A 16,050-nucleotide genomic window follows, 5' to 3' on the forward strand; every position below is an offset into this window, starting at 1 on the left:
AAACAAAAAAACAAACAAATAATAAGTAATTATAATAAAATGAAAGATAAATAATTATTATAAACGAAAAACATATAATTTTTAAAGATATTTTCTTCAACGTTCCTAAAAACCCCAAAATAAACAGTAAGTAATGGACTTGAAATATAAAAAACTTAACTTCTAACTCAGTATTTTTAAAAATAAATCAATTTTGTCAATATTTTATTTGACACCACACCTTATACAAATGATTATGTGTTTGCAGCAATTGTTTGATTTATTGCTCCAAACAAATTGTTTGCATTTGTTTTATATAATAAACTTTCCTCCCCTAAAAATTATTTTAATAATTTTGTTATTGTTTATTAATTGTGTTTGTACAAACTATTTTTCTTCACTGTACATTTATATAACTCTACAAGACATTCTTTATCTTGAACGACTTTTTTTTTCTATACATGTATAATTGTTTATTAAAAACTCTATCCGCCATTGATTTGTTTATAAATAGTAAGAATTTTGTTTTCATAAATTGCAATATCCATGTAATCGAACAAAAATTAATACAATAAGAGTGTATAGAAGGGGTAAAAAAAGGGGAAGAGTGGGTAATACGTTAACATGTGTCATACTTTATGTAGAATAATAATTTAATATTGTTATTGTTAAATGTATGGCATTTTGTAAACAATTTATTGTTTGAAATTATTAGTGTAACAGATGAAAACATGTGGATGATTGTTAAGAACAAACTTATTACATGAGAATTAGGCAATTTTTTTAAACAACAAAAACTATTATAGCTTTTAAGACTTTTTAATAATATCGAATTTTTTTAAATTTCAATAGTTGTAAGTAGATTGTAGGAAATTATTACAGCTGTAGTTTTTGTACTTAATTGAAAGAAACTTACTTACTTACTTACTTACTTACTTACTTTACTTACTACTTACTTACTTACTTACTTACTTACTTACTTACTTACTTACTTACTTACTACTTACTTACTTACTTACTTACTTACTTACTTACTTACTTACTTACTTACTTACTTACTTACTTACTTACTTACTTACTTACTTACTTACTTACTTACTTACTTACTTACTTACTTACTTACTTACTTACTTACTTACTTACTACTTACTTACTTTTACTTACTTACTTACTTACTTACTTACTTACTTACTTACTTACTTACTTACTTACTTACTTACTTACTTACTTACTTACTACTTACTACTTACTTACTTACTTACTTACTTACTTACTTACTTACTTACTTACTTACTTACTTACTTACTTCTACTTACTTACTTACTTACTTACTTACTTACTTACTTCTACTTACTTACTTACTTACTTACTTACTTACTTACTTACTTACTTACTTACTTACTTACTTACTTACTTACTTACTTACTTACTTACTTACTTACTTACTCTTACTTACTTACTTACTTACTTACTTACTTACTTACTTACTTACTTACTTACTTACTTACTTACTTACTTCCTTACTTACTTACTTACTTACTTACTTACTTACTTACTTACTTACTTACTTACTTACTTACTTACTTACTTACTTACTTACTTACTTACTTACTTACTTACTTACTTACTTACTTACTTACTTACTTACTTACTTACTTACTTACTTACTTACTTACTTACTTACTTACTTACTTACTACTTACTTACTTACTTACTTACTTACTTACTTACTTACTTACTTACTTACTTACTTACTTACTTACTTACTTACTTACTTACTTACTTACTTACTTACTTACTTACTTACTTACTTACTTACTTACTTACTTACTTACTTACTTACTTACTTACTTACTTACCTGACTTACTTACGACGACTTACTACGTACGTACTACTTACTAAACTTACTAGTACTACTTACCGGACTTACTTACTTACTTACTTACTTACACGGACGACTTACTGACTGACGGCTACTATACTTACTTACTACTTACTTACTTACTACTTACTTACTTACTTACTTACTTACTGATTACGTACTGTACTGACTACTTACTTACTTATACTTACGTACTGACTTACTTAACTTACTTACTTACTAACGACTTTATTCTCTTTTTTCTCATACGGAAGAAATTCATTATACTTTACGTACGTAATGTGTGATCGTGTAATAAGGCCCTTAAGTTTGTGTCATATAAAAATAACATTAGTGTAAAGCTGCCATATAAATAATTAAAAATAAACCTTTGCCTTTTTATTTGTCAGTTAAAAATTCATTAATTTAAGAAATTGCTGTTAATCACAATGTAATGAAATAATTTTGTACGTAGACGTGAATTAAAAATTCTTGTTTTCACCACAAACATATTTTTTAACGCTTTCTTCATTTTCCTTTTTATATCAAAGAATACGGTAACTCTCAATTTAACGAAACATTCTTTTAAATTAGGCAGCACTTTTTCAACGATTTTCTTCAAATTGAATTCACATAAGGTGGTGTTATTCAATCAGCTGATAATATTTTACGTTCGCTTGGTTTACGTAGCTGTCAAAGTTTTGTATATGTTGTTATTATGAATATTAATAATTTTATGTTTATTTTTTAATAATATATAAAATAATACTTGCTGTTTTTGACATCTATGCAAAAGATATGTAAGAAACAAAATACAGGAAAAATTTTTGGAAAATTCCCCTAGTTAAGTATGCCATGTTATTGACATTACTTTTTTTGTTCTATTTCATTTTATTTCTTTCTTCTAACTTAAAAAGCAAATTAGACAGCACTTTTTCAACGATATTCTTCTTTGTCTTTTTCAGTGCAACGAGTGCTGGCAAAACGAGTGGTCGTGTAAAAGCGGAAATATAGTAAAATAGAATTTCAGAGAGAATGTTTTCTTTTAACATTTAAAAAATATTAAATCTTAAAGATCTGGATATAAAAAAAGAAAAATTTATTAGCGAAATTACAAAAGCAGTAATAAAAAAGTAATTTAATTATTTAACAAAAGAAAACTCGTGTTTAAAAGAAAAAAAAAAAAAACAACAAATACAAATGTCTCCATGACAAATAAAAGAATTCTTACTAAACTCAAATTTTAAGTGTTGGTGCGTGTGTGTGAATAGTGTTTTTTTCTTTCTTTTTATTTGGGCAAATAAAATTAAAATAAGGAAATTTTTAATAGTATATTGCTCTTTATTAAATAAAATATAGCACTAGTATTGTATATTAATTAAAAATTTATAATTTAAACATACCAAAAGCTAGCTTTATGTTTTTGTGTTAAAATGGGTTGGGTGGTAGCAAAAAGCCGACTATAGTGAGAAAAAAATTTTATGCAAAAAAAAAAAAAAAGAAAGAAAAATTATAACGAAGTAAAAAAAATCTATGACATTTTAACGAATGTTAAAGTAGGGATTTGGAAAGAAAAAATAAAAACAAGAAAAATAAAAAGAAAAAGTGTTGCCAAAGCGTTAATTATAAAGAATTTAAAATTTTTTTTAATAATAAATAGCCTTTTTGGTGTTTATTAATTAATAATTTTTATGTTTGTTTTTTGCCTTATATAGCCTACATATGTGAAACATATTTAATGAAAAACGAAAAAAATTCAATTAATTTTTACAACAAAAAAAAAACTTAACGATTTATTTATAACAACGACAATTGTTTTTAACTAATTGTCTCTACATTGTTGTTGATTTTTGGTTTCGTGTGGTTGTCAAAACAATAGAAGCAAACATTTTTACGACGAGGATTTAGGAAAATAATCAATGAGGTAAGTTTTATTTGTTATTTTATATATATTTTTACATTTATTTTATGTAATGTAATAAAATGAAATGTATACCTATAAATGGAAAGGTGATAATGTATAATTGAAAATGTTTTGCAACCGGCTGTAATTTTTTGTTTCAAGTCGTTCTTGGTTTCCAAGGAATATTTATTTTGGTATGTGGTATTTATAAAACTTTGCATAATGAATGTTAATTTAAATATGAAATGAAAAATTTAAATTTTAGTAGAAAAAAAGTTCGTGGTGTCCCGGAGTATAGATATAGATAGATAGATAGATAGATAGATAGATAGATAGATAGATAGATAGATAGATAGATAGATAGATAGATAGATAGATAGATAGATAGATAGATAGATAGATAGATAGATAGATAGATAGATAGATAGATAGATAGATAGATAGATAGATAGATAGATAGATAGATAGATAGGATAGATAGATAGATAGATAGATAGATAGATAGATAGATAGATAGAAGATAGATAGATAGATAGTGATAGATAGTAGATAGATAGATAGATAGATAGATAGATAGATAGATAGATAGATAGATAGATAGATAGATAGATAGATAGATAGATAGATAGATAGATAGATAGATAGATAGATAGATAGATAGATAGTAGATAGATAGATAGATAGATAGATAGATAGATAGATAGATAGATAGATAGATAGATAGATAGATAGATAGATAGATAGAATAGATAGATAGATAGATAGATAGATAGATAGATAGATAGATAGATAGATAGATAGATAGATAGATAGATAGATAGATAGATAGATAGATAGATAGATAGATAGATAGATAGATAGATAGATAGATAGATAGATAGATAGATAGATAGATAGATAGATAGATAGATAGATAGATAGATAGATAGATAGATAGATAGATAGATAGATAGATAGATAGATAGATAGATAGATAGATAGATAGATAGATAGATAGATAGATAGATAGATAGATAGATAGATAGATAGATAGATAGATAGATAGATAGATAGATAGATAGATAGATAGATAGATAGATAGATAGATAGATAGATAGATAGATAGATAGATAGATAGATAGATAGATAGATAGATAGATAGATAGATAGATAGATAGATAGATAGATAGATAGATAGATAGATAGATAGATAGATAGATAGATAGATAGATAGATAGGATAGATAGATAGATAGATAGATAGATAGATAGATAGATAGATAGATAGATAGATAGATAGATAGATAGATAGATAGATAGATAGATAGATAGATAGATAGATAGATAGATAGATAGATAGATAGATAGATAGATAGATAGATAGATAGATAGATAGATAGATAGATAGATAGATAGATAGATAGAGATAGATAGATAGATAGATAGATAGATAGATAGATAGATAGATAGATAGATAGATAGATAGATAGATAGATAGATAGATAGATAGATAGATAGATAGATAGATAGATAGATAGATAGATAGATAGATAGATAGATAGATAGATAGATAGATAGATAGATAGATAGATAGATAGATAGATAGATAGATAGATAGATAGATAGATAGATAGATAGATAGATAGATAGATAGATAGGATAGATAGATAGATAGATAGATAGATAGATAGATAGATAGATAGATAGATAGATAGATAGATAGATAGATAGATAGATAGATAGATAGATAGATAGATAGATAGATAGATAGATAGATAGAATAGATAGATAGATAGATAGATAGATAGATAGATAGATAGATAGATAGATAGATAGATAGATAGATAGATAGATAGATAGATAGATAGATAGATAGATAGATAGATAGATAGATAGATAGATAGATAGATAGATAGATAGATAGATAGATAGATAGATAGATAGATAGATAGATAGATAGATAGATAGATAGATAGATAGATAGATAGATAGATAGATAGATAGATAGATAGATAGATAGATCGATAGATAGATAGATAGATAGATAGATAGATAGATAGATAGATAGATAGATAGATAGATAGATAGATAGATAGATAGATAGATAGATAGATAGATAGATAGATGATAGATAGATAGATAGATAGATAGATAGGATAGATAGATAGATAGATAGATAGATAGATAGATAGATAGATAGATAGATAGATAGATAGATAGATAGATAGATAGATAGATAGATAGATAGATAGATAGATAGATAGATAGATAGATAGATAGATAGATAGATAGATAGATAGATAGATAGATAGATAGATAGATAGATAGATAGATAGATAGATAGATAGATAGATAGATAGATAGATAGATAGATAGATAGATAGATAGATAGATAGATAGATAGATAGATAGATAGATAGATAGATAGATAGATAGATAGATAGATAGATAGATAGATAGATAGATAGATAGATAGATAGATAGATAGATAGATAGATAGATAGATAGATAGATAGATAGATAGATAGATAGATAGATAGATAGATAGATAAATAGATAAATAGTTAAAACCTTCTTTAATATGATTATATGGAACTCAATATTACAGTGCTTAAAGGGCATGTACACAACACGCGTTTTAGGCTTCTGTCAAAAAAACTGGAAACTGGATATTTTCATTTAACAAGTTACACACTGTAGTTTGTAACGCATCTGCAGCTAAAAGTTTAGCAACTTTCAACTTGTCGGTCAGTGTTGGTATAGAAATAAAAAAAAAATATTCAAAAGCTTGGCGCATTGTGTAACTTGCAGTTTATAAAGCGCGAAAAGTTATAAAGGCGTGAAATGCGTTGCCATCTCAACGCGTGTTGTATACTTTAGCTGGAGGTCCACACAAAACGTTCTACGCTTCTTCGCATTCTAAGCGGTTGTCAAAAAAGTAGAATCAATGTTATTGTGTGCTAAAAGTTACAAGCACAAAAGCGTAGGATGCCTTGACGCGTAGAATGCTTAAAGTAGATCTACTTTCTACTTTTGTAAGCTTCGTAAGCGGCGCACGTATATATCAGCTGATTTTGACAATTAATATTCTGTTTTTAATGTGTATTTATCAATTTTAATAACTAAAACGAGTTAAATTGTGAAAATATAAACAAAAACTTAAAAAAACATGAAGTTCTTTGTAAATAAAGCAAACATTTGACGCTTAAGAAGTGTAGCATATAACTAGATGCGTAGGATGCAAAGAATGTATGAAAAGCACGAAATGCTTTGCCGCTAAGACGCATAGTGTGAACCTCCAGTTTTCCAACTTAAGAGTAATGCGGACATTATATAGTTAGTAGCTATTGAAAAGTAAGTTGTAGTATATTTACTAGTCATTAGCAAAGTTTTTGCTGTGTTAATTTTTAAAACGCAAAAAAAACATTAAATAATTTTTAATTTTTTAAAGTTAGATACACAGTTTAACCAAATACCTATTGACATTTAATTCCTAATAATTTATAGGTAATTAATATTTAAACAAATAATATTTATTACAAAAATTACAAACATTTTTCTAATTGCTTATTTATTGTTATAGAAAAAAAACAAAAATGTGGTTAAAAATTATTTTACTACACAGCTAAATAACACGGTTTATAATAGTTATAAACAAATATAGATTTCAATATTATATCAAATAGCTATTTTTGTGATAAAAAATTAAATTTGGAAAAAGATGTTAGTAGAGCTGTTAAAGGCATTTTAGGTAAATGTTAAATTTTACCTCCCCAATGTTGAAGTAATGCCTAAACATTTTCAAATTATTTTTCAAAATTTATTGCAATTTTATATTGTTGTTTTGTTTTTGTATACAAACAATGACGAAATATTCTCAAGCTAAAACAAGTAAGAAAGTATAGTCGGGCGTGGCTGACCATATGATACCCTACACCAGTTATGAATATTAAATGTGATTTATTTTTGATAATATCGCATTTATCTTCAATATTCCCTTGTTCCGATACATTTAAGCAATTTATGGATGAAAAACTAATTTTCTGAAAGAGGATTTATATGGGGGCTAGGGGCAAATATGGACCAAGCCCGATAAAACATTGTGAATATATTTATATTTACATAATATTTTATTGTGCTGAATTTCATCGCGATATTTGTGTTTATAAGTTAATTTGGGACATTCAAGTAATTTTCTGAAGGGGACTTTGTATGGGAGCTAGGGTCAAATGGGGCCCGATCTTTATGAAATTTGGCAGGGTTATCAAGATTTCTATAAAACTTAGTTGTGCCGTATTTTATCGATATATCTGTATATTTAACATAATTATGAGCTCAGAAGCCCTTTTCGGGGGGTTCTGTTCTATGGGGGCTAGGTGAAATAATGGACCGATTTTAACCATTTTCAATAGGCTTCGTCCTTGGGTCAAATAAAACGTGCGTGCCAAATTTCATCCAATTATCTTGAAAATTGCGACCTGTAGCTTGCGCACAAGGTTTACATGGACAGCCAGCCAGCCAGACGGACGGACGGACATAGCTTAATCGACTCAGAAAACGATTCTAAGCCGATTGGTATAAGGTGGGTCTAGGACGAATATTTTTGTATGTTACAAACATCAGCACAAATCCAATATACCCTCCCCACTAAAGTGGTGTAGGGTATAAAAAAACCATAAACAAATTGTAAATTTTTACTTAAAATATTAAATAATAAAAAATGTTGACTCATTTAACACATTAACTTGATGTTTGGTTTGCCGGCATTTTGCCAAACCAATAATATAATAAATAAAAAAAAATATATACAAGATATTTAAAGTAATATATAAAAACTGTGTGGTTAATAACAGTCTATCTGTCTGTTAGTTTTTTCATTATTAAATATTGAGCAATCCAAAAATAATTGCAAGATCAGTTGAGTGGGTGTGTGCAGATTGTGGTGTTTTTTTTTCTCTACTTTTGCTAAAAGTTTTTTTTTATTATTTTAAACTTTTCTAAGATTAAGTGGCACACGACGTAAAATTATTTTTATAAAATACAATAAGTTTTTATTTTTAAATTATATACAAGAAAATAAATTATTTTAAGATTGTTTTCAAGTGGTTTTCTCATAGATTTTGTGATAATTAACATTTTCATATGTTTTGTTTTCAAATAAATATTGAAAAAAATTGTTTAATAATTGGCTTTCTTTTAATAATTTCTACAATTTTGTTGAAATGATTAGCACAGGTTTACTGTTTTAATATTAAGCTGAAAAAATTGAAAATTTTTTATTTTAAATAAAATTTTTTTATTTAAAACTTATGGGAATTCATATCAGGTTTTACCTCAAATTTTGGTTTTAAATTTGTGGTTTTTTGGTAAAAGGGAAATATCTGGCGAAAAGGCACTTTTTGGTAAAAGTGCAATTTTGTAAAGAAAAGTGCATTTTTGTAAAAAAGTAAAATTTTTTGGAAAAAATGCAATTTTGCAATTTTCGGTGAAAAATGTCTATAAAAAGTGCAATTTTCCAAATTTACGATTAAAAAGGCAAAAAAATGCCCTTTTTTAGTGAAAAGTCCTAGTTTTTACTATTAAAAAGGTAATAAAGAGCATTTTTTGGTGAAATATACAGTTTTCGATGAAAATTGCAATTTTCGGTAAAAAGTGCAGCTTTTGGTAAAAAGTGCATTTTTTGGTTAAAAGTACATTTTTTGGTAAAAAGTGCATTTTTTGATGAAAATGCGATTTTCGGTGAAAAGTGTAGTTTTTGGTAATAGTGCATTTTTTTTTTATTAAAAGTGCAATATTCGATAAAAAGTGCAATGGTTGGTAAAAGATAAAAAGTGCATTTTTTTTTGGGGAGTAGTTAATTTTTTTTGGAACAAGTGCAATTTTTGATGAAAAGTGCATTTTTTGGTGAAAAGTGCGATTTTCGATGAAAAGTGCAGTTTTTTGGTAAAAGTGCAGGTTTTAATAAAAAAAGTGCATTTTTTTGTGAAATTTTCTTTGAAAAGCAAAATTGTTGGTAAAAATTGCAATTTTTCGATAAAAAAGTTTCGATAAAAGGTTAAAGGTGGAATTTTTTGATGAAAAGTGCATTTTTTTGCTAAAATTTAAATTTTATGTAAAAGGGCATTTTTTTTTTTGCTAAAGTGCAATTTTTGATGAAAAGTGCATTTTTTGGTGGAAAGTGCATATTGATAAAAAGTGCATTTTTTGCTGAGAAATGAAATTTTCGATGAAAAGTAAGATTTTTGGTAAAAAATTCAATTTTTCAGTAAAAATGTCGGTTAAATTTGAAATTTTTTGATGAAAAATGCAATTTTAATTTGCAAAAATGTAAATTTTATGTAAAAATGCAATGGGTAAAATGTGCAATTTTCTGGTAAAAAGGATTTTCAACAAAAAAGTGCAATATTTTGCAAGAAAGTGCAATATTTTGCAAAAAAAAGTGCAATATTTTGCAAAAAAAGTGCAATTTTTTGAAAAAACTTGCATTTTTGTAAAAAAGTGTCATTTTGTTAAAAATTAAATTTTGCTGAAGAATACAATTTTCGTTGAAATATGCAATAAAAAGTGCAAATTTTTCATAAAATGTGCAAAATTTATGATTAAAAAGGATTTTTTTTTTTTAACAAAAACATCATCTAATAGTATTGAAAACTTTAACACATTAAAGTGCTATTTATTTAAACTAAACTGTTTTAATATTGAGCAATTTGCTTTAAGTTTTGTTAAGCATTTTTGCCAGCTAACAGAAAAACTTATTTAGAGAGAAAGTTTATTGATTCGCCAGCAATAGTTCAATGGCTTTTGTTTTTGTTTTTTAAGATTTGCACACACGAAAAGAAACAAAAATAAATTGGCTTAAATAACACATTAACAAAATAGTAGACATTTTTGAGTAAATAAACTCTAAAAAGGGAAATTACAATTACACTTAACCAATAACTATAATTTCCTAATTTGTTTACTTTCCTCAAAATGTTAACTGTTAAAGGTTTACTAGTCTAGACACAAACCTTTTTCTTTTCCCCAAAAATCTTTAAATATTAAGCTAATTAAAATGCCAAACACATAAACTGCAACTTTCCGGTTTAAAAATTTTAATGTTTCTTATTAAAAACTAAAATATTTTAAAAAATATAGTAAATTATTTCTTTTTTTCAACAATAAATAGTAAATAATAAAAAAACATGTTCCTCTAGCATTTCCTCTCTTATCATAATTATTGTTTTCTATAGAAAAAAAATAAAACAATTTGTTTTTGTTTTTTCTTCTTATCTTTAGTAATTTTTCCGTATTTATTTCTTTTTTTTTTTTTTTCTTCATTATTTTGTGTTTACTCATAAAATATTGTTCATATCTGTTTTTCGTAATACCCTCAACATAAGATTCCTCAAAACACGTTGTCTTCTATAGCATGGTACGTCCGTCTGTCTGTCTGCTTGCCTTTAAGTCTTTGTTTTTATTTTTATTATTTCTCTTTTTTTTTAACAATTTTTCAATATTTTTTATTAATATTTGTTGTGTTTGTGGTGTATTATTTCATTTCTTACCTTGACAACTTTATAGAAGAGAGAAGAAAAACAAATATAACATTAATAAAATGCGTCATCATCAGGGGTTCGTTAAATATTTGCAAGAAATAATTGTTTATGTATAAATATTGCTTAATTATTATTAGATAGATTACTACTAATTACTACGAGGGTTAAATGAAAAGATTTTTAGATTTAAAATGTAAATTTTATTGTAATTTAGGTTTAAAAATTAAATTTTTGTTATATAAAATGCACTATTTTTGATAAAATTGCATTTTCTAGTAAAAAGTGCATTTTAAAGTTACATTTTTTACTAAAAAGTGCAATTTAAATGAAAAAATATATATTTTTTGATGAAAGTGAAATTTTCTAGTGAAAAGTGTAGTTTTTTTTTTGACGAAAATTGCATTTTTTTGGAGAAAAGTGCAAATTTTAGTGAAAAGTGCAGCATTTATGTTAAGAGTGCATTTTCTAGTAAAAGTGCATTTTTTTTTATTAAAAGTGCATTTTCTAGTAAAAGTGCAATTTTTTATTAAAAGTTCATTTATTGAAATATAAAATTTTTCCTAAAAAGTGCAAATTTCAATTAAAGGAAAGTGCAATTTTTAGTGATAGAGCAATTTTTGACGAGTAATAATTGCATTTCTTGGTTAAAAATGCAAATTTTGAATGAAGAGTGTTATTTTTGCCTGTCGAAATTGCATTTTTTGCAATTTTCTGCAGGATTTTTTATGAAAATGCATTTTCTAGAAAAAAGTGCAATTTTAGATGAAAATTGTATTCTTTAAAATGTAAAATTTTTCTTAAAAAGTGCAATTTTAATGAAAAATTCAATCCAAGGAAAGTGCAAATTTTTCCTAAAAAGTGCATTTTCAATTTAAGGAAAGTGCAATTCTTAGTGATAGAGCAATTTTTGACGAATAATAATTGCATTTCTTGGTTAAAAATGCAAATTTTGAATGAAAAGTGTTATTTTTGCCTGCCGAAATTGCATTTTTGCAATTTTCTGCATGATTTTTTATGAAAAAGCATTTTCTAGAAAAAAGTGCAATTTTAGATGAAAATTGTATTCTTTAAAATGTAAAATTTTTCTTAAAAAGTGCAATTTTAATGAAAAATTCAATCCAAGGAAAGTGCAAATTTTTTCTAAAAAGTGCATTTTCAATTTAAGGAAAGTGCAATTTTTAGTGATAGAGCAATTTTTGACGAATAATAATTGCATTTCTTGGTTAAAAATGCGAATTATTAATGAAAAGTGTTATTTTTGCCTGTCGAAATTGCATTTTTTGCAATTTTCTGCAGGATTTTTTATGAAAATGCATTTTCTAGAAAAAAGTGCAATTTTAGATGAAAATTGTATTCTTTAAAATGTAAAATTTTTCTTAAAAAGTGCAATTTTAATAAAAAATTCAATCCAAAAAAAGTGCAAATTTTTCCTAAAAAGTGCATTTTCAATTTAAGGAAAGTGCAATTTTTAGTGATAGAGCAATTTTTTGGTTAAAAATGCAAATTTTGAATGAAAAGTGTTATTTTTGCCTGCCGAAATTGCATTTTTTGCAATTTTCTGCAGGATTTTTTATGAAAATGCATTTTCTAGAAAAAAGTGCAATTTTAGATGAAAATTGTATTCTTTAAAATGTTAAATTTTTCTTAAAAAGTGCAATTTTAATGAAAAATTCAATCCAAGGAAAGTGCAAATTTTTCCTAAAAAGTGCAATTTTTAGTGATAGAGCAATTTTTGACGAATAATTATTGCATTTCTTGGTTAAAAATGCAAATTTTGAATGAAAAGTGTTATTTTTGCCTGCCGAAGGATTTTTTATGAAAATGCATTTTCTAGAAAAAAGTGCAATTTTAGATGAAAATTGTATTCATTAAAATGTAAAATTTTTCTTAAAAAGTGCAATTTTAATGAAAAATTCAATCCAAGGAAAGTGCAAATTTTTCCTAAAAAGTGCAATTTCAATTAAAGGAAAGTGCAATTTTTAGTGAAAGAGCAATTTTTGATAAATAATAATTGCATTTCTTGGTTAAAAATGCAAATTTTGAATGAAAAGTGTTATTTTTGCCTGCCGAAATTGCATTTTTTGCAATTTTCTGCAGGATTTTTTATGAAAATGCATTTTCTAGAAAAAAGTGCAATTTTAGATGAAAATTGTATTCTTTAAAATGTTAAATTTTTCTTAAAAAGTGCAATTTTAATGAAAAATTCAATCCAAGGAAAGTGCAAATTTTTCCTAAAAAGTGCATTTTCAATTTAAGAAAAGTGCAATTTTTAGTGATAGAGCAATTTTTTGGTTAAAAATGCAAATTTTGAATGAAAAGTGTTATTTTTGCCTGCCGAAATTGCATTTTTTGCAATTTTCTGCAGGATTTTTTATGAAAATGCATTTTCTAGAAAAAAGTGCAATTTTAGATGAAAATTGTATTAATTAAAATGTAAAATTTTTCTTAAAAAGTGCAATTTTAATGAAAAATTCAATCCAAGGAAAGTGCAAATTTTTCCTATAAAGTGCATTTTCAATTTAAGGAAAGTGCAATTTTTAGTGATAGAGCAATTTTTGACGAATAATAATTGCATTTCTTGGTTAAAAATGCAAATTTTGAATGAAAAGTGTTATTTTTGCCTGCCGAAATTGCATTTTTTGCAATTTTCTGCAGGATTTTTTATGAAAATGCATTTTCTAGAAAAAAGTGCAATTTTAGATGAAAATTGTATTCTTTAAAATGTCAAAGTTTTCTTAAAAAGTGTAATTTTAATGAAAAATTCAATCCAAGGAAAGGGCAATTTTTAGTGAAAAGTGGAATTTTTGGCGAAAATTGCATTTTATGGGGAAAAGTACAAATTTTAGTAAAGAGTGTAATATTCTTTGAAAAATGCAGAATTTTTGAAAAAAATTCATTTTTTTAGTAAAAAGTGCAATTTTTTATGAAAAGTGCATTTTTTAATCAGTTAATTTTTTCCTAAAAAGTTCAGTTTTAAAGAAAAATTCAATTTAAGGAAATTGCAAATTTTAGTGAAAGGGCAATTTTTGACGAATAATGATTGCATTTCTTGGCTAAAAATTCAATTTTTAATGAAAAAATATGTATTTTTTGGCAAAAAAATGCATTTTTTTAGTAAAAATTAAGATTTTTAATTAAAAAAATGCAATTTTAATGAAAAATTCAATCCAAGAAAAGTACAATTTTTAGTGAAAAAGTAATTTAACGAATAATGATTGCATTTCTGGGTTAAAAATGAAAATTTTTAATGAAAAGTGTTATTTTTGCCTGCCGAAATTGCATTTTTTGGAGAAAAGTGCAATTTTCTGTGAGAAAATGCAACATTTTTGATAAAAATACATTTTCTAGAAATAGTGCAGTTTTTGATAAAAAGTGCATCATTTAAAAGTTAAATTTTCTTAAAAAAGTGCAAATTTAATGAGAAATTCAATCCAAGGAAAGTGAAATTTTTAGTGAATGAAGATTTTTGATTAATAATGATTACATTTCTTGGTTCTTCTTGGCAATTTTTAATGAAAAGTGTAATTTTTCCATGGCGAAATTGCATTTTATGGAGAAAAGTGAAAATTTTAGTGAAAAGTGCAATTTTATGTGAAAAAAAAATGCGGCATTTTTCGAAGAAAATGTATTTTCTAGAAAAAAGTACAGTTTTGATAAAAAGTGCATTATTTAAAAGTTACATTTTTCCTAAAAAGTTCAATTTTATTTAAAAAAAGCAATTTGAATAAAATGAAAGTGTAATTTTTCCTAAAAGGTTTAATTTTATTAAAAAAATGCAATTTAAATAAAATAAATTTTAATTGAAAGTGTAATTTTAGGCGAAAATTGCTTTTTTTTGGGGGGGAAAAAGTGCATTTTTCGTTAAAAATAATTTTTTTGTTAAAAATAAAAGTTTTGTTAAAAAGTGCAATTTTCAGTGAAAAGTAATATTATTGGTAAGAATTTGGCAAAAAGTGCATATTTTTGAAGGAAATTTGTAAATTTTAGTAAAATATGCAATTTTAGTAAAAAGTGCAATTTTAGTAAAAAGTGCAATTTTAGTAAAAAGTGCAATTTTAGTAAAGAGTGCAATTTTCGGTAAAAAGTGCAATTTTCGGTTGGAAAATTTTGTCTTACCCGCCCTATAGTCCAAACCTTGCTTCGTCTGACTACTATTTCTTTCGATTGTTGCAGAACGCTCTCTCTCTAGGTTACACCTCACCTTGCTTTCAAACGATGAGTAGATCTTTTGACGCAGAGTCAATCTACTTCTTATAATTAAATATTTTATTAAATTTATTATGGAAAATTTATTACTTTTATTGCAATTTTCAAACGTCATTTATCCTATTTGTCATTAAAGATTCGTTGAAAATTAGGCCAAACCTCAATGATTCATGGAATTTAGTGTACAATTTAAATTTTCCCAAATAGGTGTGCTGCTAATAAGATGATTTAATATTTTAGGTATATTGTTAAAATTTACAAAAATTGTTAATAGAAAATTTTTGCCAAACAAATTTCAATTAACACCTTTTTTATAAAAAAGTTTAAATACGAATTATTTAGAAATATTAAACGATAACAAAATTTAGTCCGATTTCGTTTCTAAGAAATTTTATTTAACATTTAATTTCTTATAATATAAAATTATTATTAGTGTTCCAAGGTAACTAATTACATTATTAGTTCTTGGTGTGGTCATTTCTCTTTTAAAGATTTTTTATAACATTTTATTTTATAAAAATAGGTCAATTTCTTTGATTATATAAAAATATTTATAAATATTTTTGCAATATTTACGCATTGAA

The 16,050-nt window shown here is 25.2% G+C and overlaps 1 protein-coding gene across 3 annotated transcripts in view; it reads left to right on the top strand.

Moving 5' to 3' along the window:
• The first annotated feature begins 2,793 nt into the window (after positions 1–2,793).
• The window catches only part of LOC119609797 (serine/threonine-protein kinase GL21140), a 43,054-nt gene continuing 29,797 nt past the window's right edge, over positions 2,794–16,050 (top strand). The window contains exons 1-2 of one of the 3 annotated variants that reach the window (XM_037964741.1): positions 2,794–2,974; positions 3,557–3,765. In XM_037964741.1, coding sequence (XP_037820669.1) covers positions 3,761–3,765 — 5 coding nt within the window. In that variant the 5' untranslated portion in view covers positions 2,794–2,974; positions 3,557–3,760. Of the gene's footprint in view, positions 3,095–3,556; positions 3,766–16,050 lie in introns of all 3 variants that reach the window. The other 2 variants (XM_037964742.1, XM_037964743.1) reach the window with 2 other exon arrangements.

This window comes from Lucilia sericata, unplaced genomic scaffold, assembly GCF_015586225.1.
Source record: "Lucilia sericata isolate MDLA Ls3-8-SP2 unplaced genomic scaffold, ASM1558622v1 Contig001062F_arrow, whole genome shotgun sequence".
Classification (NCBI taxonomy): domain Eukaryota; kingdom Metazoa; phylum Arthropoda; class Insecta; order Diptera; family Calliphoridae; genus Lucilia; species Lucilia sericata.